Below are 27,550 nucleotides of genomic sequence, written 5' to 3'. Positions count from 1 at the left end.
GTATGTATTGTCCTGCCTTAGCATAATTGTGAAGAGTGTATATGGCAACGGGAATGTGTGCTATTGTGGAGAGTATAAATTTGTGAAATAGGTAATACAGTATGCAATTATATTTATGTTCGTTAGATTAAATGAATTAGAAGAAGCTGTACTGGTGTATACTGAGGCACTTCAGATAGATCCATTCTTTCTCGATGCTTACATTGGACGTGGTAATGCACTGATGGACTTCCACCACGAGATAGCAATGAAAATGTCAAGGTAGGCAAATAAAATTAGTACAGGTGGAGAGAAAATTGTGATTATGTATTTTAGGAATTGGATTATGTCTAACAGCGACTGATCATTATTATGGAGCTTTCGTTTTGCGAGAACTGATTGATGTGTTGTCGGTCGTCATCTGGACCTTAGCCATCAAAGCTATGTTGGGGTGAAAAGCAGGACTCCCATCCCAATATTCCGCATGCACACAATGAATTAACATGGCATAGTTTGGTAGTAATCGCAAATCAAAAGCTTCCTGGTAACGAATGAAATTATATTTGTTAGGCATGACTATGAGCAAGCATTGCACTTAAACCCACTCTGTCTACCTGCAAGAGTGAATCTTGCCTACACCCTGCAAATGACTGGAAAATTCCAGCAAGCTTGGGAACAGTTTACAGCATGTCTTAAAGTCAATCCTAGTAAGTATAAAGTTTTTACACCATTCCTCTACCTATGATCTACTTGTTCTTCCTGTTGCAGGATTCTTTTTTCCCACTTGACCAATGTCCATCTCATCCCTCTGTATCCTGTTGCTTACAACTTCTCTCTGCAACATTCTTCTTCTTCTTCTTGGTCTTCCAGTCTGTCCTTTACTGACAACTTTATCTTACAACATTCTTCTACCAACATGGCAAGTGTACATCTCTCTGGATCGTGTGTCCTGAACACAATTTCTCTGAAGATAAATGTATCTCCTTGTTGGTCTTTATGTCTGCCTCATGTTGGCAACTCTATCTTACAGCATTCCTCTACCCAAATGGCAAGTTTCTATCTCTCTGGATCTTGTGTCCTCAACACAACCTCTCTCAAGATAAATTTATATCCTTGTTGGTATTCAAGTCTTTCTGCTATCTGCAACTTCTTCAACATCCTTTCACCTTTCCCTTACCTGGCTGCCATGTATGTTGACCTCTCTCACTAGTAATCTCCTCTTCCAATCTCCCCCTTTTCTGGTCTTGAATATCCTTTTATATTACACAAACTCTTCATGTCCAAACCACCTATTTAATCTTTATTATAATAATGTCAGAACCATTCTCTCCCGTATTGACCTTTGAACCTTGATTGACTTCAGATTACAAACCAGCATTGGAAGGCCGGTCTGTCATCTGTCTTCAAATGATGGACACTTTCGCAGCACTGCTTGACTTGAATGCTGCCCTCAAGATCGCTGGGACAGCCGAGCTGTACACAAATCGTGGAGTGGTCCACCTCTTTATGGATGATAGAGTGAATGCAATGAAAGATTTTAAAGCAGCAATTAAAAAGGATCCAACGTATTCACTCGCTTACTTCAATTCTGCAAACATTTTCTTTCAAAACAGACAGTTTTCTCAGGTATTTAATTATTTAGGTCTGTCTACACTATCAAACCCTAGGCTCGCGCTAACCGCTCGCCAATTCGCCAATGGCGACTGGAGTCTCCATTTGGCGAAAATAATTATTGCCTCGTTCGCCAAATTGGCGAAAATACATTTCCAAGCCTAGGCCTAGCCTGGTCGGCGTGACTTCTTATGGGAGCGAGAATTCGCCACACTTCGGTACTTTCTGACTCGGGTACACTTTTTACCACAACAGCATTTTATGTGACGACGTCACGATCGCCGTGTTCATTTTTTTAGTTCTGTTTAAACATGCGCAGAGCGTGCCTCGATGACGTTTTAATGACACACAGTTAATGTGATTGGTTCGTGGCCGGTCGTCGTCGACGTGATGATGAGCGAATAAAAGGGGAAGTCCCTATTCTTCGATGTAGAAAATGAACTTCGAGAAGAAAATGTAAACAGAAACATGTGGACGAATACTTCCGTAAACGAGGCTGTTCTGTTATTTAAAAAGGGGAATTTTAAATTTAACAAAGTAATTACCTCAATAGTATAATGTTAACATGTTTAATTTTATTTCCCTTTCGATTATTCTAACCGAAAGTTGCGCTTTAAATTGAATAGCTAAGAAACAACGTATACTACAACGGCAACCCTGGCCAAAGCGCGTTTCGGCCGCCTACATAGAATGGGTTACGGCCGCTGCATAGCAAATTCAAAGCTTCTTAAATTTCTGTGGTACATTTCTTCCTAACGTACTTGTTTTATATAATAGATTGATAAATATTCCACTTATTAAATAATTTAATAAATCGGTAAAATTGACGTTTCGAAGCAAGTATTCCATGATGAGAGGCGACATTTTTCGACATGCCTCGTGTGCGGCGAATACTAGTTCAGAAAATGGAACAGTCCACTGTGCGGGGGTTATCCAATCATTAATTAACGCGCTAATACCTAGGCGACGGTAATTTAGTAATAAGCGGAGAACTGAATCCCCCGTAAGGAAAATGGTAAACACTGATATTTATGGTAGGGATTATTTTTTTCAGTGGTTGGTCTTGTTGGCTTCTTCGCACCAGGTCCACGCAAAGTCAAATAAAACGATGTGGTTTATCAAACAGAAATATAAATTAGCTTTAATTCATTACTAAATTAGCCAGATTTTGATAATGAGAAAGGCTAAAAAATTGTTATCGTTAAAATTGACATATGAGGCGGATGTACATAATAATAATAACCGATTTACATATCAAAATAAAGAGTATTTAAAGCCTGATAACATGCAACAAAAATTACTCCACCACCTATTATGGACCTCGTGCGATCGGGTGCGAAAATGGGTAGGTGTTTTCCAAAGTTATTTTTAGCGCGCAGATTTCGGCTCGCCGGCTTTTGTACCTCATTTTTAACTCGTGTTTTCTATTAAAATATTTAATAAACATAGATTAAAAATATATAAAAATAATCCCTTAAACAAGATCTTTCCAGGCATATAATTTTTATTCTCATGGGTACATAAGAAATAGTATATTTTTAACTTCAAAGACACGTCACTTTTTGAAATCGCGGTAACGAAAATCAGCTTCATTGGGATAAATAATAATAATATAAATGTAAAAGAAGTAAAATAACAAACAAATACATGCATTATTTATTTAATAAACATTTTTGCGAATTTTTATGGTTTTTTAAATTTGGCTAAAGGATTTTCAATTTGGCTAATGTTTTTCAAAACCTTTCGCCATTTTGGCGAACGAAAATTTGACCTTAGCGCGAGCGTAGCAAACTGCATGTGACAACAAAATGTGATGTGACCATATATGGACACGATGATATCATATCACTACCATATTTGTACATATCACACTTTTTTGTCACAAGCAGTTTGGTAGTGTAGACAGAGCTTTAGGAGACGCTTTTGAGATCCAACAAAGTGTCAATAATCTGTATTTGATTTGAACTGAATAATTAGGCCTACTATATTATGTTATTACAACTTTTTATTTTTAGGCACTGGAATACTATAACAAGACATTACACTATAATGAAAAAGACGAAGCAGCCATGCTAAATAGGGCTATAACAAGGGTAATCTATTGATAGAGGGTGGTGATTGTATTTACTACTAGCATCTTTACTCTATCAAATAATTCAATTAGGAATGTACTTTTGTTTAGAAAACATGCATTATTTACAATATTCAAGGAATGTGTTTTATTGTATTTATTTTCTTTATACTGGATGACCTCTTCAGTACAAGACTGCTCTCCAGTTGGTCCATGATCAGAACACAAAATCCTCTACTTGTTACCAAGGCCTTTACTCTGCATTATTGCATTGTAAAGTTTCTACAAAGGAAAAAATTCTTGACACAGCTCACAATACCATTACAACAAACAGTTTGTCAATATTGGTCAGATGTTTGCCCTACTCTGACGTAATTTTGTACTTTATACTAAGTAAATTGAGAACACTTTTAACAAATGTGGGTGGGACTCAAACCCACAACCTCCAGATCACTAGCCTGGTGTTGATACTGTACCTCTAGACCACCAATCTTTCACTGAACACTAGGGGTTAGATTCAAGCCCAATCGGTTACTACATCAACATGATAATTGTATTTAACTATTGTGGGGTAGCTTTGTGTCAGGGAGTTGAGTAATTTACTATATTCCACAGTAGTTTTAACTAAAAATACAATTATCATGCAGCTTTCTCAATCATACAGATGTATAAATATTTCCTCTATTTATAAGACCCTTACATACAATCAATACAGGTACAGAATGGTTCCTTTGTTTCACATAGTTTTATTGGTTCATTATTATGGTTTGTTTAGGTACTTCTGAGAGACTTCAGAGGAGCCGTTGAAGACTTCTACCAAGCGCAAAACTTAAGTCCATATTCAGCACATGTTTACTTCAACAGGGGCAACTTGTACACAATGCTGCATAAATATGAACTAGCAGAGAAAGATTATTCCCAAGGTTTGTGCTCAAATACACTAAAGCTCTGTCTACACTATCAAACTTGGACAAAAATGTGTGATGTGCTCATATATAGACATGATGATGCCATATCTTTACCATATTTAGGCATATCACTACCATATTTGGGCACATCAAATTTGTTGTCAAACAAAGATGATAGTGTAGACGGAGCTTTACACGCAATGGTGTGGGCTGTGGTGAATAAGAGAATTCGATCCAACTCTGCCCTAAACCGTCTCGGCCAAAGTCAAGTCGGCCCCACGTCAAGTCGGCCCCAAGTCAAGTCGGCCCCAAGTCAACTCGGCCTCACGTCAACTCGGCCTCACGTCAACTCGGCCAAAAACTAATCCGTCAACTCGGCCTCTAAAAACTATGGAACGTAAAAAGTGCTAATATTGTAGTTAATATTATAATGGCAAGATAAACATCACAGTACGGTTAGGACTAGGGCCTACATAATAGACGAAATAAAACGGAAAATTCAATATAAATTATAACACACTGGGCCTGATCGTTTTTCGTTTAATTGATAGGTAGTATTTATTTATATTGTTTGAAATAAATAAATATTTCTTCACATTTTGTAATTACAGGAATAACTGTCGAAGAAGACATTTTAATGAATAATATTTAAACAATATACTTCGGTCTACACATGGAGGTATTATACCTCCATGGTCTACAACTGTATATATACATCAATATAATAAGAATAGAATAACATTAAAATCATAACAAATCAAAAAGGCAAGAATACAAATTGTATAAGCATTATGGGTATAGGTTACATCCTTACGGGGTTTTTTTGTATGACATTTTTATTTTCATTTCGTTTCTATTTCATAATTATTCATAATTAATACAGCATGGGAAGAGAGAAATTTGCTTCCATGACAGTCCATGTTGTTATTTCTCTTAATTTTAAGGTATTGTTCTTTCAAACAAAGTATCACATGATGACTGACGTTTGTATATAACTGTTATTTGGCTACTGTATATTCTCATGACTTAAGAGGCATTCACACCTGTTCCGTTTCACGGAACGGAGAACGGCACCGTTTTGTTAGAAAATCGAAAAGCGTTAAAAAATAGCAGCGTTTAAACACCAAATCTGTTCCGTGAAAATGAACGGCCGGTGAAAAACAACGGAACTGACAGATCGCTCATAACTTGATAAAAACGGAACGGAAACGATGACCAATCATAACCTGTTTCGTAGTTTATTATGTCAAGGGTCATGAAGTTAAAAAGTTAAAAAAGTGCTGGGGAATTGGAGAGACATCTGATCGCGAGGGGATGTGATTGTGATTTTAATGTATTAAATTATGGATTCATGGAATTTGTCATGGTGTGTGTTGTTGCTATCATCGGGAATCTTGTGTCCCGTTTTGTAATATTATCTTTAATTAAACTGACAAGATGACCGTATTGGTGAAGCGTCATTCTAAAATAGATACTGGCGTCGGGTGTTATGTACTGAGAAGGCTGTAAACTAATTTTGAAACCCGCCCTGGGGCGGGTATAATTGCTAGTATCTATATAATAATAGGCTTTCTAAGAATATTTCGATTCTTTCTTGGAACATCCTTGTATTAAAAAATAGATCTAACAAACATTTAAACAATTTACATTGAAATTTCGGTTTTATTTAGCTACTATATTAGCACTTTTTGCGTTCCATACTTTTTAGAGGCCGAGTTGACGGATTAGTTTTTGGCCGAGTTGACTTGAGGCCGAGTTGACGTGAGGCCGAGTTGACTTCAGGCCGAGTTGACTTGAGGCCGACTTGACTTGGGGCCGACTTGACGTGGGGCCGACTTGACGTGGGGCCGAGATGGTTTAGGGCCGAGTTGACCTGCACCCGAATAAAATGCTCTCCGGCACCATCTCACCCGTATCCTCTGAATCCACCACTCCCACATTATGTATGAGTTCAAGTTCTCGCATGTCAGGACTTTTTTCTAATGACAATTTACAACTCCACTCCCAAAGATTTGTAATAAGACTTTGTTTATGTAGAGCATCTTGTGTATATGTTTTTCCTGTGAACAGGATTGCTACCTTTATGAAGGATAGTGAATGGATTGGCAATTTTTCTAAATATATATAAACAAAACAAATTAGAATTTTTTTTTTTCAGCATTGAAACTTCAGCCTGATGACGCCATTGTGCATAAGAGACGAGGTGACGTCCTAGGTAAACTCGGTAAACGTGATCTAGCCATCAAAGATTACAAACGAGCCGTCCAGATCCAAAGCAAGCGTCAGATTATTAGATGAAAGAAATCGTAGGAAGTGCCTTGATTATTTTGTATGTTCTTTAGGGATTACACACAAAATCAACAATCTCCTTGATCTCATCTGTACAAACCAATTTGAAAAGAGTTTTGATTGGTTTGTAGATTTTTTACAACCCTCAAATGTTACTGTATGGTGTGTGTTTGACCTGGTCAGAATAGTTAGGCTCAAATGCAGACGTGAATTTATACTTTTTATTCCAGAAAATGTGCTTCTTCATTCATGCATTAACAGAGATATTGGAAAATATTTTTCTTTAGACTAGGAAATTTTAAAACGGTATTCACATATTTTATTTAAATAACGCAACAAAGGCATCAACTTGGAACGAAATCAGACCTCAATCTGGTGTGGTTTTCATCTAAACCTTTTTTTTTATTTTAGAGAACAATTTTTTTACTGTGTTTCACTGCATATTTTTTATTGGAATTTCCGCTATGATTAATTTGTTTAATGACAGCCATTAAACACACGTCGAATGAATGCAGGCTGGTGTATTTTTCCTCCAAGTTTTTCTTTGAAAACATGTAACTATTAGCGTCAATGTTAAAAGCAATATTTAAGTGCATTGGCATTTTGGCCAACTTTACAATAAAGTCAGTGCTTCTTTAAATACATTTTAAATTATATGTTCGTTTTCAAATAAATTATATATAAACATTGATGTTTATTTTGTGGTTTTGTGTGTTTTATGTAAGCAATTTAGGTATATTTGTCGAAAACTATAAATTAAGTTCTGTCTACACTATCAAACTAGTTTTTTGTCACAAACTTTGATAGTGTAGACAGAACTTAAGTCAATATTGATTGTGGTTATATAGAATGTATGGTTCATACGCGTAAACAAATATTTGATGGTGAAGGAAATTGTGTATTTCCTCCTTGAAAACAGCTTTAATGTGCACCAGCCTATGGTGAAGGTAATAAATGCCTAAATGTATCTTATAGCATACTGTAGCATTAAAATGAAAAAGATTTTAAACATTTAAACACAGTACAGCATTTTATTTTATCTAATATCCACTAAATTGGTCTTTATTTCTTTATCAGATATCGGATTCTGTTTCCAGTCTTGTTATAGATCAGTAAAGTATTTTAAATATATCTTATATCTACTCCAGTGATTATTACATATATATATCGGATTCTGTTTCCAGTCTTGTTATAGATCAGTAAAGTATTCTAAATATATCTTATATCTACTCCAGTGATTATTGCATATATATATCGGATTCTGTTTCCAGTCTTGTTATAGATCAGTAAAGTATTTTAAATATATCTTATATCTACTCCAGTGATTATTACGGTACATATATATATCGGATTCTGTTTCCAGTCTTGTTATAGATCAGTAAAGTATTTTAAATATATCTTATATCTACTCCATTGATTATTACATATATATATCGGATTCTGTTTCCAGTCTTGCTATAGATCAGTAAGGTATTTTAAATATATCTTATATCTACTCCATTGATTATTACATATATATATCGGATTCTGTTTCCAGTCTTGCTATAGATAAGTGAAGTATTTTTAATATTCAGTGCTTAATTACATATATATCGGATTATGTTTCCGATCTTGTTAGATCCATGCAGTAGTATTAATGTATCTTATATCTACTTCAGTGCTTATTACATATAATCGGATCATGTTTTATCTACTTTCTTAAATTCCATCGGATTATTTGTACGATCTTATAGATCAGTACGGTAATTTTAATGTATCTACCTTATATTTCTAAACTATATGCCTACTGTATGCCTAATTCCGTTTCCTGGCATTAGTAGTTTAAATTCTTACATTACATACAATAGTTCCAATTTATCTGATACCTTCAATAGGCCTACTTTTTTTTCATAGATTTTGAATTCTATTTTCAGTAACATGAACATAAATGTTTTAGTAACATGAAAAACGAATTATATGTTTTAATAAAAATTGGATTATATATTTAGTAATATAGACATCGAATCCTATTTTTAGTAATATAGACATTGAACTATATTTAGTAAGTGTATTATTCTTAACTACTACTACTACTTGTTTAAATCCCATAATTAAAAGGTATACAATTATTTCATTTGAATTAAATGGTTAGACAATGTGTGTATCATCTTTAGATAAAGATTCGCCGATTATCTCTGTCTCCTCTAGGTGATCGTCATCGGATTCTTCGTCCACTGTGGAAGATTTGCAACACTGTTGATTGCATCTTGGCTTATAGACCAACCCCATCCTTGGTAGAACGGGGCCAAGTTGTAGTTCGCAATTCTAGATGACCGTTTTAGCCATTCGTCAAGCATTTGTTGGTTTGATGATGGTCGGTTTGTCATAGTCTTGTTGTATTCACCCAATATCTTGATATAGAAGTCCCAGCCAAAGGCCTCCTGCAGCTGTAGGTACGTCTCTAAACAGGTCCACACAGTCCAATCAGAGTACTTTCGGCCATTTTTTATGAAATCGTCAATCCTCTTCTGTCGATTAGCCGCCGTTAAAGCACTATGTGCCCTTTCGCGTGGGATTTTCAGAACCTTTTCTGAAGCGTACACGGAAAAGATGTTAGTAGTTGCTTCACCGCCTCCCGATGGTGTCCAACCTTTTGTCTGGTATTGGTGACCGATTTCATGGACAGGTCCCCAAATGTTTCCGTCTTCGCGTATTTTGTCGTTATCGAGCATGAAAGTGGAAGCGCTTATTGGTCCCATTATTGGGTAGCCTGCGTGCATATAACCAGCACTTATCTGCTTATCAAGAACAAAGCGTTCTCCACGAGCACGATTGTTCGGGTCCAAGGCCGATAACTCGTTTATCACATCTACACAGGATCGATATATCTGCATTAAATCCGTTGGATTTTTTACTCTACTCGCTACTTCAGATGTCTGTACTGTCAGAATCATACTTTTACTTGCCATCTCGCAGAATGGAACAGGATTGGCAGAAAGTGATGTCTTCCATTGACTCTCATTCGTGGTGCCGAGGATGAACTCCGGAGCGGCATAAGCATTTTGTATGGACACTTGAATTGTTCCCAATGTTGAACCGGAAGGAACAGTGATGTAAATTAGCCCTCCAAATACGTTTCCGGCTTTTGTTGTAGTGGAAACAATTTCGAAAGATCTCGATATTCGTGGGTAACGATGTAGTGTATCTTTTTTAGTAAGGTTATCGACGTGGCAGCCAATCAGCACACGAATGCCTTTATTTACAGCTGATGTGGAAACGGTTACCGTGATTGGTTCCGAAGGGCCCGCGTAAAGAGCAGTGCTGCGCCACACCGCGTTTGAATGGGATGGAAAGTAGTTAGGTAGACCGGTAAATGTAGCATCAATATTGATGGTTTTGCTTGTTCGGCTTAGTGTTGAAGGAACTGCACCGGGAAAGTCTTTAGCTTCAGGGTATTGTTTCATGGAGTTAACGTCTTCATTTTCGACAACAGCGTTAAAGATGTAAACGTACGATGCTTCTACGGGAGAAGCATTGGTATCTAACGAAGTAATTGAAACCGATTGGTGTAGCTTAAGGAAGTCTTTACAAGCTGTCCAAAACTTGTCAATTGTTGATGGAAGTTCGTTGGTTCCATACCGAACTGTTACCATGACATCTCGTTGGTCATTTATCGTAAGAACATGTTCTTTTTTTACATGTGCAGTGAGTGCGTTGATGCAGTTGTACGCATTTAACATATTTTGAGATTCTATCGTTCTACTGGTAACTGTGAGACCCGCACCACCAGTGTAGTCATTGGTGAGGTAGATTCCACCCGGCATCAAAATGTCAACATATGCTTTAGCTCCACTCCAGTTATGACCACCAGTAAGAAGTGATCCGCCATTGCCAACAAACTTTTCTATTTTCTGTAACTGATCTTTTGTATAAGACTTGTAAGTTGTCGTAACGAGGAGATCGTACCCGCTGAAGTCATCGCCAATATTTATATTTGTGACGGTGTGCCCAAGCTCGGTTAAAGTTGTCTTCAATCCGTTTGATGTGACAAGGAATCCGACGGATGCTTTTGACTTTGTTCTTGTTAACCAACTAATTGTATTCTTAACCAGAAGCAGTGAGTTGTCAGTGGTGCTCCGAATGTTAACAACGGCTTCGTGCCCAAAATGTACCATCCGACCAAGCTCAAAATGTGCACCAGCCGCAATTACATTCCGGTCTCTGTCGATGAAACTGAAAGCGTTGGTATCAAACAGACTCAACGTTCCGGGAGTTAGGCCATCAAGAGTTATCTTGGATACACCTTTAATAAGGTGTGGTACCGACGCAGACACCACTGGAGGAACAGGAGCAAAGACCTGGTATCCATCTACTTGAACCTGTGTTATGGTAATACCAGTCCCCTGGAGAATGTTATTTACCCAGGCATGTTTGTAATACCAGTTGTGACCTCCGTAAAGTAAGCCACCTCCCCCGGAAATAAATGCACGTATTTGTGACATCTTAGTGTCGTCAAAGTTTGTGTACGTGTCTGTGAATACAACATCTACTGTTGATAGCTGCGCAGGGGTGACATCACTAACAGTCATTCCAGCTGTCGTTAGATTGGTTCTCAGTCCGTTATAGCGTGACACCAGCATTCCTACGCGAGTCGCGTTCCGACCCAACCATTTGACGGCATTCTTTGTGAGTGACGCCGCGTTATTTTCGGTGCTATCCTTCCCATAGTTCACAATGGCTTCGTGTGCAAATGTTACAATTCGGCCTTTGTTGAGGAATCCACCAGCGGCAATCAATTTACCCTGTTTGTTTTTGAATAACGGATAAGCGTTGGTTGTTGTGTCGAGCGTAATTTCTGAGGGAGCTATGGTCTTTCCGTCTACTGACTTGATGTTGTTCAGCAGAAATAACTGATCAGTTGTCGGGTCCATTGTTGTTTCTGCAGGTGAAATAAAACATGCCATTTATAATTAGTATACAATAGAACCCCTATTAAGGGGATACATTCGGGGACCCAACATGTTGTCCCCTTAATAGAGACGTAGCTTTAATAGGAGTTTGCCCTAGTGTTAAAACATAAATTGACCTTCGTTCATTTAACGGAAAGTTTCCCAAAAAGGTGGGTTATACTGTACTCCAATTATGACTCTGGTAATTACTGAAGTATACATTAGGCTAGTATCGAAATAAGCTCATGACGAATTGACCAATGACAAGCGACAGTTCAAATAATCCATCGCTTGGATTTACCAAATTACGTTGCGTTGCGCTTATTTCTTTACGTTGCTTCTTCCTAGTGGGAACCAAGCCTTAACCTACACACGGAAGACGGCGCATTGTTGTAATGGAAAATCGTATGATTAATTGAACGGTCGTCTTTCGTTCCGTAACAAGTGTGAATGCAGCTTAACCCGAACCTCTCTGCGTTCACACGAACAACTATCGTACACGCGGGAATGTCCCATATGCGTACAATTTCTAATGGACAGAGTCTAGAGCCATGTCTACACTATCAAACTTTATGTGACAAGATGACATATCACTACCATATTTGGACACATCACACTTTATTTTGTCAAACTTGTTTGATAGTGTAGACAGAGCTTAACGTTTGTTGAATAGATACTTATACTAAAATAACAATACTTTTCGCGCCGCGGCTTTAGGCAGCTATGTCCCAAGTAGACGTACTCATTAAGAAGCTTTAGCGTCGCGGTTCTATAGTTATAAGTTATAGTTATAGTTATTTTAATAATTTGTAAACTCGACTATAATTTATAGGTACCAGCTGCTGGACCCAAAAAACGTATGGGAAAAGAGAGTCTATGAGGGCTCACGGTTGAACGATTTTGGATTCTCGCCCTTTGATTGGTTGACGCCAATCAACAGACTGCGGAAGAATTTCTCACTTTACGCCGTGAAGTCACGTTGTCTAGAGAGTATTCAGTTACCTACAGGTTGAGGTCACACACACACACAGCACATTTCAAAATTTACCATTTTTTAATTATAGTAGATTAATATTTGTTGGCAAATAAAACATTGTTGAAAAGGTACACATGTCTTCTTTCAAATGCTGTTGAAAATTAGCATAATTATCAATTATTCAATGAAATACAACCAGATTACTAACACCCACCAAAATGGGCATGATGTGATTTATAATTAAATAGCTATGTTAGATTTTGTGTATTTTTGCGATTAACCAACATATTTTATTTTGCTACACGTTTCCCCGGTAACAAAAACATTAAATTATTATTAAATTGTGTTTTATATTATAGTAATAGTATACAATTAACTAGTAAAAAAATGGGCATAATCTGATTCATAATTAAAGAACTATCTTTGATTTGTATGCATTTTTGCGATTAAAGGACATCTTTTAATAATTAATAACTTCATATATCTGAAGAAAGAAAAAAAGATTATTTTTTAAATGTCGAGCGGCGTTTTTTGTAAGAAATATTTCTTGTTTATTCTAGTTATCCGTTTTTTCGGTTTTCTGATGATTTGAATGTTATTCAACCATAATATTTCTTTATCCGTTTAACATTGTCTGACCTTTTTAGAGTGTTCTTTGAGGATTTTGTTTTTAACTGTGATGAAAATGTTGATGTAATGCCAATAAAATGTTTCATCATCGAACACCATGTAAACACCTATAAATCAAAACCTGGACAATGTATTAATAAATGTTAAATATTAATCTTTATTTATAACATACAGTAAACATAAACAGTCGCCTCACATATGTTCCTTTTATAATAATAAACAACATCAAATAGCCATTATAAATCGATTGTATGATGTAGGCTTGCAGATTGTTTAATTTGAGCATTTAAACAAATACAATAATGGAAACAATTTTTTATTACGCATAATACACGTTATTACCGAATGAAGTAAAACAAAATATATGTTTTTTTCTATTTAAAACAATTGTGAGGAAGGTAAAAAATTCATAGGACATATTGAAAAAAACGTAAGAGCGAATGAGTTGTAATAATATCGCATAAATAGAAAAAAAAAAGGCCTATAGTTCGTAGCGACGGTAGGTTGATTGCGTTTTAACTTTTAGCAACATTAAGTCCGTTGTGTAGCATAGAAGATCATCTTACTAGGAAGAGCTCTTACCACTAGGTAAGAGCATACTTACCATTAGGGAAGAGCATTCTTACCAGGGAAGCGGTATTCTTACCAGTGACGCGCATGCTTACCAGAGAAGCGGCATTCTTTCCAGGGACGCGGCATTCTTTCCAGGTAAGAGAATACTTACCAGGTAAGAGAATACTTACCATGTAAGAGAATACTTACCAGGTAAGAGAATACTTACCAGGTAAGAGAATAGGCCTACTTACCAGGTAAGAGAATAGGCCTACTTACCAGGTAAGAGAATTCTTACCGGGTAAGAGAATTCTTACCGGGTAAGAGAATACTTACCGGGTAAGAGAATACTTACCGGGTAAGAGAATACTTACCGGGTAAGAGAATACTTACCGGGTAAGAGAATACTTACCGGGTAAGAGAATACTTACCAGGTAAGAGAATTCTTACCAGGGACGCGCATTCTTAGCAGGGACGCGCATTCTTACCAGGGACGCGGTATTCTTACCAGGGAAGAGCATTCTTCCCTGGTTGCATTAAGGATATGCCTACGGTTTATCCCCCACCATTGCGCCCTAACTTATTCGACTAACTTAGCCGTATACTTACATTATAATTATGTCTATGGTAAGTTGTTTAGTCTGGCAGTCAGTTCAGACGCTGGAAAGGAAACCCTGGAAACACAGCAATTTAGTGGAAGACGTTCAATGAACTGAACAGAAAAATACAGTCTGTCGCTTAAATAGCAAAGGCGAAGTTAAGCGGACATGCTTCGGTGATTATCAACACGACAAAGGTAGATCTAAAGAACTAATAAAAAGTGCACACAGATTAAAATAATCACATATGTCAAATGTAAATTGTGTTGAAGGCCCTTCACGATTAATATATCACTGTTTGCATTATAATATCTCGGTGGAGTATTATTGAATATGTTTGTTGCGATCTTATCGAATATCGAGACAGGGTGTGTTGCTATATCTTACATTTGGATTAGTAAACTATGTTATGAGTCAAGGATTGTAATGGTCATATGGTTCAAACACCTGTTATAGTACCAGGGTTATTAAAAACTGTCCAATATATCAGATCAATCTGTACTTTATAGGGTCTCAAATTGTCCATCGTTATAGGGGCACCTGTCCATCGTTAAAGGGGCTCAAACTGTCCATCATTATATGGGCTCAAACTGTCCATTATAGAGGCTCAGTCTGTCAAGCTGTAGGGAGTTTCTGTTCACAAAGGGACTGTTGATTTCACCAACCCCGATCGATAGCACCGGGGTGTGCGGACCATGAAGTGCTATGGGGGAATGCATTATGGGCAAAGTTGCGCACGCGTGAAGCATTATGGGAAAAGTCAGCTTGCAAATATAATACATAGTATTTTATAAATAGAACTGCGATCAAGCAGATACTATTGAATATCTGAAATGTTCAAATAACATTAAATGATGTTAGCAAGTACTCGATATCATTTTATTTCATAATGCTTTAAATGTTATTCTATTCAAAGGGACGACAACTTATTGTCATTACTAAACTTAGCCGATTCTCGGTACTTTGTATAATTAATTTATCAGTATCATGGCAAGTATTTAATACAGTGGGACATGTACCATGGGCCATAGGACTACCGTAACACAAGTTCGCCACGTATGATGTAACTGTATTACAGAATGTGCCCATGTTACTGGTAATTATTAATCTCATGATGTGGAGTACACAGTATCGAGTATTGTCTAGCGGAATTTGTGGTCTAATGAAATGGTGCTTGCCATGCAAGAGGTCACGGGTTCTAATCCCGGTAATTGTCCGGTAAAAACTTGTTGATGCCGATCAATAGATCACATACAACGTGTTTGATAGGTTATTGAACAAGTTGTTTTTTGTAAAGCGATGTTTTATCGAGACAAGGTGTGTTATCGGAATAGGATACGGCTTAAATTGGTATATGTTAGCAGAACAATGATGTAGATCACATACACCGTGTTTGATCGGTTATTGAATGAACAAGTTGTCTTTCGATGTTATCGAGACAAGGTGTGTTATCGGAATAGGGTACAGCTTAAAGCGGGATTAAGATATGTTAGCAGGACAATGATGTATTTTTTCCTCTAGGGTTGAAACACCGGTTTTCAATTTTTTTCACATGCTAAGCACAATTCTATCAGACGACGTGTTTAAACGCCTGGTCTAATGGAGTGGTGCTTAGCTTGTGAGAATTCACGTGTTCGAATACTGCTAGAGAACATTCTTATTTGCTTATTATACGATGGTTTTATGACGAGTTGTGTATGCAAGGTTATTGCAAGAATGATTTCAGATTTAGTTAAATATGTTTCATTTGAGTACAATAGAATGAAGCAGATTTCTATATTTGTAAAGCTTCGAGCCTTGGCATAAATATGTATGAATATTGTAAATTCCGATCCCCGATTAGATAAAAAACACAAACATTGAGAAGGACGTGAACAGGTACGAGAATAGTATTGCTAACAATGATAACAATTAATTATCATTTTATCAATTAATTCCCTGTGTTTTTTGTGCAATGACAGTCATTGCATGCAGTAAATTATATTGATTAATTGATAAATTGGTTAAATAATATCAATATCAATGCTGGTACCAGCATTTGGAAGGTGTGATTTGCATAAACTATGTTTGATGTCATGCAATACAGAGTTACGGCTACAGAGTTGTCATCTCATAATTCTTTCACCATGATTCTTTTCTGGACCGTATTATCCATTTTTCTTCCACATTATGTCTACGCAGGTAAGTGTATCTACGCCCAGGGGCGTTTTGAGGGAGTTGTCCTCCAAAACATGTAGTATAACTATGGTAAGCTTAAAACTGAGTGATCTACATGTTGAGCAAATACAATGATATTGCTATAGGAACCCTTTCATATCCATTTAAAGTAAATTAAATAAGTAAGGCAATTAACAAACCCTGTTTATCGTACCATTTACATAGTGATGCGTGGTGGTTGTGTTGTGACGTCACATCACATCAGAGGATGGTTACAAATTATAAGTATAGGCATAAATTATCTTCAAGCTATTGTAGGCCTAGTATTTCATTTTGGACAGTGCTCCAAATAATATAGGCCTATATTGTAATTTTTATTATATAAAATTCCGACCAAGATTGAACAGTAGTACTATAGAATATCTAAAAATGATTACGTCATCCATTAATCATTTTATTCAGTTATCGTTCTGTAACACTAGCAATACTCCTTTTCTGCTTTCAAAATCCCGTAAAGAATTAATCTAGGTTTGTACCCATCATGCACGTAAATGCTTGTTTGTTGTGATGGTGAAAAGTACCAAAAACAAACAACCCCCAGCGATGTTTATTACCTCTCCTTTTACTACAGTATACCATAGTAATGTGTCCCACTACACCCATTCTTACCAGTCTTGGTACAAGATAATAGGTGGGAAAAAACCATAGATTACCCCTTGATTAAATAAATCCGTCCCACCGTTATTATATGGCATTCAATACCACATAATATTTACGAAATGAGGACAAAAAGTAACGTGCATGCAGCCTACACGAAATGTAAGATTTGTATGTAGATAAGAAAAAGTTTAAACACCAATTGAGACATCAACAAATAAACAATGGAAATTAACTGCACGAATTGTAAACGCAGTCAAGTGTATATTTAATGATCAGTCATTAAAACATAATGTATGATATGTTTATAGCTACCAGCATTTTAAACCAATCAAAAATAATAATGTGTTTATCGTATGATTCTGAATTAAGGTATTTTAAAAAGCTGATATCACTTCCAATAATTATAAATATGTATTTTTTGTCATGTATACTGTATAGACTATTGGAGTTGTGTTGGCGGAGAGGATGATCTACTTCGACGAGAAGGTCGTCCATTTGTATGGGTCGGTACGTACTTGGTCTTTATTAGACTTAAGAAGTTTAAAAGTTGTACAGTATTTTATTATATACACCTTTACAACAACATTTATTATAACCCCATTGGACAGTGATGACGTAGAACGAGCATCGTGAAATAGCACTCCTTATTTTAAAATTGCAAAGGTGTATATTTTAAAATATAGAAATGTTAAACCCGGAGGAATTTTCTTTCCTAAGAGACTAACGCAGAAATCATGAATAATTCATTAGATTATGACATAATATGGGACATTATAGAGCATGAAGAGAGATTAATTAAGGTAATGAATTATTCATGATTTTCTTAACCTCATAGGAAAAAAAAAATGGAAAACCCGGAGTGTATTCTCGTGAAATCAAATTACTGTAATATTGAAATAGAAGGACTGATGAAAATATCAAAGAAGAATACACTTCCCAGCCTATATTAAAGCACCGCTACCATACACGCCCTGTGAACACTACCGCATGTCTCTTGCCGAAGCCCTCTATAGATCAATTGCTAATGTAAAAACGTACCCATGTATAAATCGTATGCGCAGTCTGATTTCTTTATTATCATGTATGCGTCGAGTATTAATTGATGATAAAATATATGTTGCTTAACAATTGGTTTTTATTTCATCAAAATCGGACCACGAAAAGTTTATTTTCTTACGACCGTAATTTGGAAATATATTTGAATTATTATACTAGGCTATTCCGGCCGGTTACGTTTAATAAATAGGACTAGACAGCTGATTTTCAACTAGGGGAATTTTTTTCGCGCGAGTTGAAAGCGTCAACTTATACGCATGCGTAGATAGGGATTTGGAAGATGAAATACGCATGCGTATAAACTGGCGCTTTCGATTCGCGCGAACAAATTCGCCGCTGATGGAAAATCGGCGTAAAATAATATTTTAGAGCATGCAAGACTTTGACAGTGGCCTTCTATTCATAAATGCTTTATATTACAATAGACTGCACACGTGTCTACAATACAAACTGTGGTTGCTGAAAATTTAAACGTGTTATATGTATAATTTATTTGTTATTTATCAGATCATTCTTCGACATCCAGTCCACCAAGCAGATTGACGTGCTCAGTATTTGGCCTAGACTTTGTCTGTTCCAGTTCATCATGCGATTCAGCTGGCACGGGTTGTACAGCTGAGGCACTATGTGCCGCACCAGAGGCACAACCTCTTACTGAAGCTACCTCTGCCAACAACTTGCAGGTTGTTGCCTATAATATCTATGAGCTTGACTATCTTTATGATCCGGATATACTAAATTTACCAAAGCTTTACGTGTATAGTGGTCAGCGAGAACGAACCTGTCGTATACCTTTAAATATCTTGCAGAATCACCCGCATGCCGATGTTCTTGTTATGGAAGAACTCTTCATGGGAGGATGTTTTCCAGACGATTTGGACTTCAGAGATTTATTGAATTATTATGGTTTTACCTTTGTTACTCCTAATGTTGGAGTTGAAGAAGAAGAGGGAGATAACCCACTTATTTACGAAAATGGCGGAGTTGCTATTGCGTCACGTTGGCCGATTGTGTATTATGAAGACCACGTATTTACTAACTCCGATCCTACTACTACAGATGCGTACGCGTCAAAGGGCGTAATGTACGCGCATATAATGAAATCTGATGGAAACGGAGCCGTTCCGTACCATGTGTTTGGTACCCATATGCAGGCTGAAGTTGGCTCTAGAAGAGAGACTGTTCGTGAGGCACAGGCAGCTGAGATCTTTGATTTTATCGAAGGATTTGGTATATCGTCGTCGGAAGCAGTTATTATGGCGGGAGATTTCAACGCTGATTTGAACAACTATCCAGACCACGCTTACCGGGTTCTTTCTCAAATGGGAGGCGTTCTTCCTAGTAAAGTTGGACCATTGCAAACGACGTGGGACCCGCTTACAAATGAATTGATCATATCATCTAATGAGCCTGACCATCAATGGTTAGATTATGTTGTCCTAAGTTCATCTCATTTAACAGTAGACGTCAGTGCTAACTTAGTTGCGTTCAAGCCACAAGACCCGAACGCGTTTAGCGTTTGTATAAGTGCAACAACTGGAGACTACGTCAGCTCGAAATCATCAGATTGCAACCAGAGTCTTGAAGTTACAAACTTATCAGACCACTACGCGGTTGTTGGTTCTTTTATATTTCCACGAAACCCAGTGATCAAAAAGTTGACCAAGAAGAAATGCTGTAAGAATTGGAGATTCTTGTAAACGATAAAATTTGTCCTAAAATTAAATGCCCCTGTTTGATTATAACAGCTATATTTTTGTAGAGTATAAATAAGGCAATAATATACCTTTCCTAAATAAATATATTTGCTGCTAAAGAAGCTAAGAATCACTGAAGATTGAAGTTTTATTTACATCGGTTGATTCTACTACTTTTAATTTTGTTTAAATGTAGTTGTAGTACCGGTATATAAACTTGTGCAATTTATTATTTATTATTAGACCTACTTTATTATTGTTAGTTTATCATCACTGCATAGCATTACTTTATTTTTTAGAACGTTATGCACAAAGCTAGGCCTACCTAAAGAAACGTTACAACTATATTTACTACCATGTAAAAAAATCATATTATAGAATGTTTAGATAGGTTGTTGTTTTGTGTTTTGTTTTTAGTTGTGTTTTTTCGTACTTTTAATAATTAGGAAATGTTTGGATAAGCTTTCTCGGTAGCTCCTTGCCGTTTTCAGTTGTCTCAGATATACTTTACGTCATCCTAATATATATGATGGAAGTTGACGACCGTACCATGAATTGGCGTAGACAGTGCGCGGACGAGACAAACACGATCAGAGTAGCACAAGTATTTTCAGCTCAGATTAGATGATTTAAAACAGCAAACATGGAGATTGATCAGTCCAGTTTTTGTTTCAATACCGATAAACCATGAGGCTAATAATAACAATTAGGCATAAAGTTGGGATTTCACTGAAATGGGCTGTAATTAAAAATAGCCACACCCAAATGTACTAAATTCATTCTGTGGGCGGGCGGCACTTACAATTGATGAAGGAAGAGAAAGATGTAATGGGCCTCTTAAAGCGTGGTTCCCACTAGAACGCAACGCAGCGACGTATTGACGAAAAGTGCTGTATTGAGTAATCATAAAGCGTGGTTCCCACTAGCGACGCAACGCAAGGACGTAACGCAACGCAAGTGAATTGACCAATCACAAGCGATGGCTTATTCGCTTGTGATTGCTAACTGTCTATAACTTCGCTTGTCATTGGTTAAAACGCTTGCGTTGCGTTTACGTCTTTGCGTTACGTTCTAGTGGGAACTAAGCTTAAGTGGGAACCGACGACGCAACAGTGCTGCAAACATCGCAGGTTTGATTTCACGCAGGTGGGGGCAAACACAATTATTTATTGGAAGGAAATTTTCGTACGTCGCGTAGGTTGCGTTACGTTGCGTCGCTAGTGGAAACCAAGCCTACAAACAATGTTGAAATGAAGCCTAATCCCATATTTGGGTGCAGTCATGTTGGTAATCGTATACGGATAGGCGAGTCAACTAGTCCTTGGATTGATTGCCGTTCTTGATGAAAAGATTTAAAACAATATTTTTTTATTATAAATAATAAGTATTATAAATAAAGTACAATTGTACTTTTAATCACATTGACCATGATTTGAAATCACTTGACAAAATATTGGACGATTTCATTCTAAAAAAAATCATATAATCATATTGCACTGTATTTTCACATATTAAATAAAATCACGATATGCGCCTAAAACTGTATATGCATATTATTAATAATTATACCCGGGTATATATTCTACGAAAATTGAGACTAAATAATAAATAATAATATATATTTGTTTACTTGACACTTGACAAAAATGTTCGTGAAAAATGAATCCTTCCGCCGACGCGGATAATCCTTTAAGATCTCTGAAGGTTTGAATAATTTGGAAGAGGTTTGGTCAGTTGTCTTTGGTAATCGGCGGAGGACACTCTTATTTTGACGATAGCACACCTCGGCTTAATTATGATTCTTAAGGCTCTATTACTGGTGTATCTCATCCAATGTGTGACTTCAAAACATTCAAAAGGTATGTATACAAATAATGTTTGAATTATTACAATGTAGCCTGTTATATTCCTATTCATTTCTGATAGTTATGAAGTCACCAACTGACGGGTTAAATGTAAATTAGCATATTGTGTTAATTATGAATACTTAAGTAGTCCTAGCACGGGTGCTTGTTAACACAATAATCAATTGTATTTTTTACTAAGCCACAGAAAAAAAAGTTGCCCTTCCAGATTTTAGAACAAAATTGATTGTTTTACTCGCGTTAGGTCTATCGGACACTCGATGCTACTAGACTACGGAACTGTCAAGTCAAAAAGTCATTCTGCGCACGCTCAGGAACATTATTAGCAGACATACTCTTAGACCCAATAGTGGGTACTCGCATTGTCGTGAAACACCCGGTTCCACAGAGTTTTATTTCGTTTCACAAATGTCTGTATTATATCTTAACGTTTATTTAAGAACAATGTTATGGTATTTACTGTAAGCCTACTTTGATGGTTTCAGGTCGGTTGTATCGGAGTTGCAACGGAGATGAAGATGAAAAACTAACCAATGACGAGCGGCCATTTGTTTGGTTATGTAAGTTACAATTGCAATTTACGCAGAAAAATCTGAATAAATGTGTCACTGAAACATTGAACGTTTTACCTGCTCGTGGCAGTAATATACATAACTTACGCTCTGTCTACACTATCAAACTAGTTTGACAAAGTGTGATGTGCCCAAATATGGTAGTGATATGATATCATGTGTCCATATATGGGCATCTCACATTTTTTGTCACATAAAGTTTGATAGTGTAGACAGAGCTTTAAGAAAGACGAACATGTTCAGAGCAACAATACGAGCCTTTTATGATTGAAACTTGCTAAAACATTTTACAACTATTAGGCTTAAGTAGTAGAAATAGAAACCCCGCAATTATGAAATGCGCATTTAATGTTTGATTTATTCCTCAGCTAGTAGCACGGAGGAAACTGAGTACAGTGCATTGACATGCAAACAATTTGGTCTTTCTTACATCTGTACAAGCACTGTCAATTGCGATGTAGAGACTGTTGGCTGCAGTGACGTAGTGATATGTGCAGCACCAAAAGCACGCCCTCTTCTTCCATCAACTCCAGCTAACTTCTTGCAAGTGGTGTCGTATAATGTATTGGAGCTGGACTACGAGTATTCGGTTCCGATTTTTAATATACCACCATCTTACCAATACACTGGTCAGAGAGAACGAACCTGTCGTATACCTCTTGAAATATTAAAGAACATCCGAAGAGTTGACGTCATCGTCTTCCAAGAACTAGCTATGGGCGGATGCTTTCCTGGCAAACTTGATTTTAGAGATCTGTTGAAATACTATGGTTTCAAGTACGTCACTCCAAATGTTGGAATTGCAGAAGAAGCCGAAAACTTCTTAATCTTTGAAAATGGCGGAACATTTATTGCCTCACGTTGGCCAATTGCATACTACGAAGATTACATATTTAACAACACTGATCCAACGACATTTGATCCATTTTCGTCAAAGGGAATCATGTACGCGCACGTGATGAAGACAGTCCACAACCGTACTCTCCCGTATCACGTGTTTGGTACACACATGCAGGCGCAGGTTGGCGATTCTAGGCAAGCAATCCGGGAACTTCAAGCCACCGAGTTTGAAAACTTTATATCACGACGTAACATTCCTTCCACCGAAGCGGTCATTATGGCGGGAGATTTCAACGCCGATCTGAACAACTTCCAAGACCATGCTGAACGAGTTCTCGAAAATATGGGCGCAATCTTACCTCGTAGAGTTGGACGTGTAAGAACGACCTTTGATCCGCTTACAAATGACTTGAATCGTCTAGTTAACGAACCACAAGAACAGTGGATAGACTACGTTGTGTTGAGCTCTGCTCATAAATCTAACGCTAAATCTCTTCTAAGCGTCTTCAAACCAAAAACGAAGCCACTAAACATCTGTGTCAACGCAACAACGGGAGGCTACGTATCTGCGACATCACCTGACTGCCTAGGGAGTCTGGTCATCACCGACTTATCAGATCATTTTGGTCTTGTTGGACGCTTTTATTTTCCAGATCCACCAAAGAAAGGTCACAAGAAAAGAAAGAACTCATATTAACATTTCCTTTGAATACATTTCGTAATAAGCTAAACCTCCCACGTGCACAGTTATTTTTCTCAATTCCATGTAGATCTAGTTTAGTAAAAATGAAATACAAAACTCTTAATTTGTGTTAAATCTTTTTTTATTTTTTTTTCATTCTTTTTGACAACGGTGACCTAACGACGACGGTGACGAAAGCCGATGATCAGGATCGAATGAGAAAGCGTTTGTCAAATTTACAATCTTGCATAGTGGGGCTAGTTAAATCAAGCTAAAAAGTATATACACCTACCCATTCCTAAAGAGCCCTTGTATATGATATACAAGAGATCTTTAGGGGCGGGAAATACACATCTAAAGGTGAAAATAAACAAGTTTTAAAATACAAATTTGTATCTCAAACAAGCCCTTTCTGCGCTCGATAGCGTAAGCGTAGCGTGGAAATCACGACTAAGTTTGACGTTGCTTATTTGTAAGCTCTGTCTTCACTATCGAACTAGTTTAACAAAAAAAGTGTGATGTGCCCAAAATATGGTGGTAATATGACGTCATCGTGTCAATATACATCACATTTTTTTGTCACATAATGTTTGATAGTGTAGCCAGAGCCTTATGCGTTTTAGGATTGTTTTTTGTGATAATATAACAATATATTTAATGAAATATAAATAAATTAAAATACCATATTCTGTCTTAGTGTGACACCTCTTCATCAGGCAACCTCTATCTATTGCCAAGCAATGACTAAAATATCTTTTGTTATTTTTATGAACAACACTTTCTCTTGATGTATTTATTCATAATTCAGACTGTAGTTACTTTAAGTATCCATACATCGCTTTCAACAGTTTCGTCATAAGTTGTAATGTTATGGCACGCCATAAACGCTCTCCACGCACCATACTCATCATCAGAAGAAACGCTTCCACAATCACTTAACCTGTCGCTAAAGACATGTGACGAACAAAAAGAAGTGAACTCGGATTCCATATTTGATTCACATTTTGATTTTGATAACTTCTTTACACCAAAATCTCCAATATAGAAGCTGACTGGTGCACCATGTGCTTTGTGCTTATTTGAAGTTGGCCTGCTGTCGCGGGCTAAACCGTACTCGAATTCCAGACAGGATGCACTTTTACAGACGAGCTTGATGATTGAATGGAACGAATCCGACGTTCTTAGGTCAATCAAGCTGATTGATCTTGGGAACTCAAAATCTTCACTCCACAGCTTCTCTTTCTCCTCAGAGGGGCTTTTATTCGTTGTTGTGACGACGTGAAATTGGCCTATCTCAGATGTAGGCCTACCATTATGAGTTTGATTATCTGTAAATAATAATAAATTATAATTCAACAAGTTCTATAGCTAAAACTGTACCAGCAAATTTGTTGTTTGTTGTTTGTTACAGTATATTATTTTCTTATCTCGTATTAAACAGATTCGCAGCGTGTAATTATTATATTATTATATTATGCGCGCATGCTAAGACGATGATCTCGTATTCAACAAGGAATGAATGCTATGGGTAAATGCTTGTGTTATTCAACAAATTAGCTTTTTAATAAACACGGGAAGAAAAATTAATGTCTTTAGTAGCAAACACAAACGAAGATATGTCTGACAACAATAGGCCTAGAGAAATTGAAAGAGGAAGCAATGTCTAGTTTCCACTGCGACATACAGGTACCAGTAAACATTAGGAAAATCCCGATTACCGAAAAAGGAAATAATTACAGTACATCACTATAATATTTATAAGCAACTTTACCAAGTTCCTTATAAACGAGATACCCGGCAGATTGTATGTACTGATATATGACTCCTGTATCATCACCCTAAATAAAGGCACCACACATGTGATACACATGATATGCTGTATTACGAAATTTACCAATGATACTAAAATACATAATTGGGTTAGATACCACAATGTTAGGCAATAAATAATTAAATAACTATACAGTAAGGCCAGCTATCATTTATCACAAAACTAGACATTATTTGAAGAATATCTGTGCGTATAGTTCTCTGTTTTTGCTTCAAATTTAACAGTGGGTGAGAAAATACTTTTAACAGCCCACGTTAAGCATCAAGAGTGTGCAAGGACACGTAGGCCTAGGCCTACTGATGTACCCCAGTAGAAAAAACTTCAACTCTTGCCCCCCCCCCCCCCCCCATACACACTTACGTGATTCACTGTTACATATTCCTTTAAAACACTTGTAAACCACACAAGGAAATAACGAATCTACTCCATCCTGCTCTGCCTTTAACCTGCAGCTCAAGATAATCAAAAGAATTAAGGCCAGAGACAGAATTGTGGCAGATCCAACTGATATCAAAGACAGGACAGATGGCGCTGAAGGTGTTGCTTCGAATGTTAGAGAATTGACATGCTTTATGCCATGAGGACCTTCTTCTGGATACAATGCTGCCGAATCTTGTACTGAAATGGTTATTGCAGGCGTTGTAGAAAATCTTTTTGATATAGGCCTAGGCCTAGTAGTAGTTGATCGTAACCCAAGCTTTGTCCAGATCTCTTCCGGTGCGACCTTTCCAGACAAGACGTCAGAATGTTGGCACGACTTTGTAATGTGATCAAAAATAAACCCAAGGTCTTCATGAATACACCCACCACATTTTACATCCGACCATTTTGTACATGACGCAATAACCTCCACCCCGTCTCTACACATTCCACATTTCATGCAAGCGTATTTGTTGTTTTTCTTCGTCGTCCTTTTGGGAAGAGTTTTCGCATAGTAACCATGTTTGCACACGTCATTCTCAGATTTTGAGTCCCCAGAAGAAAAGATTATAAAATGCAATATTAAGAAGACCATGTACAACGCCATTCTTGAACAAACAACCCCTGGCCTGGATCTCTTTCTAAGCAAATTTCTAATCTCTGAAACGACAACGAATGCTGTAAAGTCTATCTTTTTTTACCTTTGGAATTTCCATCAAATGCTATTTATAGAACGTAGGCCTATTATTCATACATCCGCCGTAATCCTACTTATTTATTATTTAATAAAAAGGGCATTGTTCTATATTCAAATAAAAATAACGTTTTAAAGCTTTATAATACTCCATAAAAGGCGCTCAGTATTTTTAGCCTGCATTATAAGGCCAATTTATACCATGAATAGTGACAGTGTATTATAGTGGATCTGTATAAGTTGTTATTGACAGAGAAGCTTATGTTACCGTGTTGTGTGTTATATGTTAACATACAATAACACTGGCATGATTCCAACCACCGCTGAGAATTGGCCTCATGAGCAATTTTATTATTAAAAAACCATAACAGGCCTCTGTAAGTAAAACTGTAAACAATTGTGTGATGAATAATTGCATCATTGTGAAATCTATTATTGATTTCAATTTCTATGAGGCTGTAATTGAATGATTTGTCTGAATAGTATTTTCACTTCACTGAATTTCATTTCAATTATAAAATGCATTGTTTTTT

At 36.8% G+C, this 27,550-nt stretch overlaps 5 protein-coding genes across 6 annotated transcripts in view; 3 read left to right on the top strand and 2 right to left on the bottom strand.

Moving 5' to 3' along the window:
* LOC140048790 (uncharacterized) overlaps window positions 1–7,539 on the top strand; it is a 71,913-nt gene extending 64,374 nt beyond the window's left edge. For both annotated transcript variants that reach the window (XM_072093576.1, XM_072093575.1), the window contains 6 exons: window positions 127–261; window positions 550–686; window positions 1,343–1,605; window positions 3,606–3,683; window positions 4,437–4,584; window positions 6,728–7,539. In XM_072093576.1, coding sequence (XP_071949677.1) covers window positions 127–261; window positions 550–686; window positions 1,343–1,605; window positions 3,606–3,683; window positions 4,437–4,584; window positions 6,728–6,867 — 901 coding nt within the window. In that variant the 3' untranslated portion in view covers window positions 6,868–7,539. The remainder of the gene's footprint in view (window positions 1–126; window positions 262–549; window positions 687–1,342; window positions 1,606–3,605; window positions 3,684–4,436; window positions 4,585–6,727) is intronic.
* Window positions 7,540–8,104: 565 nt separating this feature from the next.
* Window positions 8,105–14,649, bottom strand: LOC140048996 (TRPM8 channel-associated factor homolog). The gene is made up of 2 exons (XM_072093805.1): window positions 14,554–14,649; window positions 8,105–11,776 (listed from the first exon to the last, which is right to left on the bottom strand). The coding sequence occupies exon 2, from the start codon at window positions 11,766–11,768 to the stop codon at window positions 9,042–9,044; it is 2,727 nt and encodes a 908-aa protein (XP_071949906.1). The 5' UTR covers window positions 11,769–11,776; window positions 14,554–14,649; the 3' UTR covers window positions 8,105–9,041.
* A 1,938-nt stretch (window positions 14,650–16,587) lies between these two features.
* On the top strand, window positions 16,588–21,395 carry LOC140048785 (sphingomyelinase C-like). The gene is made up of 3 exons (XM_072093571.1): window positions 16,588–16,724; window positions 17,799–17,867; window positions 18,924–21,395. The coding sequence occupies exons 1-3, from the start codon at window positions 16,607–16,609 to the stop codon at window positions 20,114–20,116; spliced, it is 1,380 nt and encodes a 459-aa protein (XP_071949672.1). The 5' UTR covers window positions 16,588–16,606; the 3' UTR covers window positions 20,117–21,395.
* Window positions 21,396–21,884: 489 nt separating this feature from the next.
* LOC140049510 (sphingomyelinase C-like) lies at window positions 21,885–24,199 on the top strand. The gene is made up of 3 exons (XM_072094406.1): window positions 21,885–21,972; window positions 22,464–22,538; window positions 22,919–24,199. Exons 1-3 carry the CDS (start codon window positions 21,909–21,911, stop codon window positions 24,085–24,087), a joined length of 1,308 nt encoding a protein of 435 aa, XP_071950507.1. The 5' UTR covers window positions 21,885–21,908; the 3' UTR covers window positions 24,088–24,199.
* A 399-nt stretch (window positions 24,200–24,598) lies between these two features.
* On the bottom strand, window positions 24,599–26,985 carry LOC140049511 (uncharacterized). The gene is made up of 2 exons (XM_072094407.1): window positions 26,264–26,985; window positions 24,599–25,400 (listed from the first exon to the last, which is right to left on the bottom strand). The coding sequence occupies exons 1-2, from the start codon at window positions 26,928–26,930 to the stop codon at window positions 24,877–24,879; spliced, it is 1,191 nt and encodes a 396-aa protein (XP_071950508.1). The 5' UTR covers window positions 26,931–26,985; the 3' UTR covers window positions 24,599–24,876.
* Window positions 26,986–27,550: the final 565 nt, after the last annotated feature.

This window comes from Antedon mediterranea, chromosome 5 (assembly GCF_964355755.1).
Source record: "Antedon mediterranea chromosome 5, ecAntMedi1.1, whole genome shotgun sequence".
Classification (NCBI taxonomy): domain Eukaryota; kingdom Metazoa; phylum Echinodermata; class Crinoidea; order Comatulida; family Antedonidae; genus Antedon; species Antedon mediterranea.
This window is presented reverse-complemented; position numbering and strand designations above follow the sequence as displayed.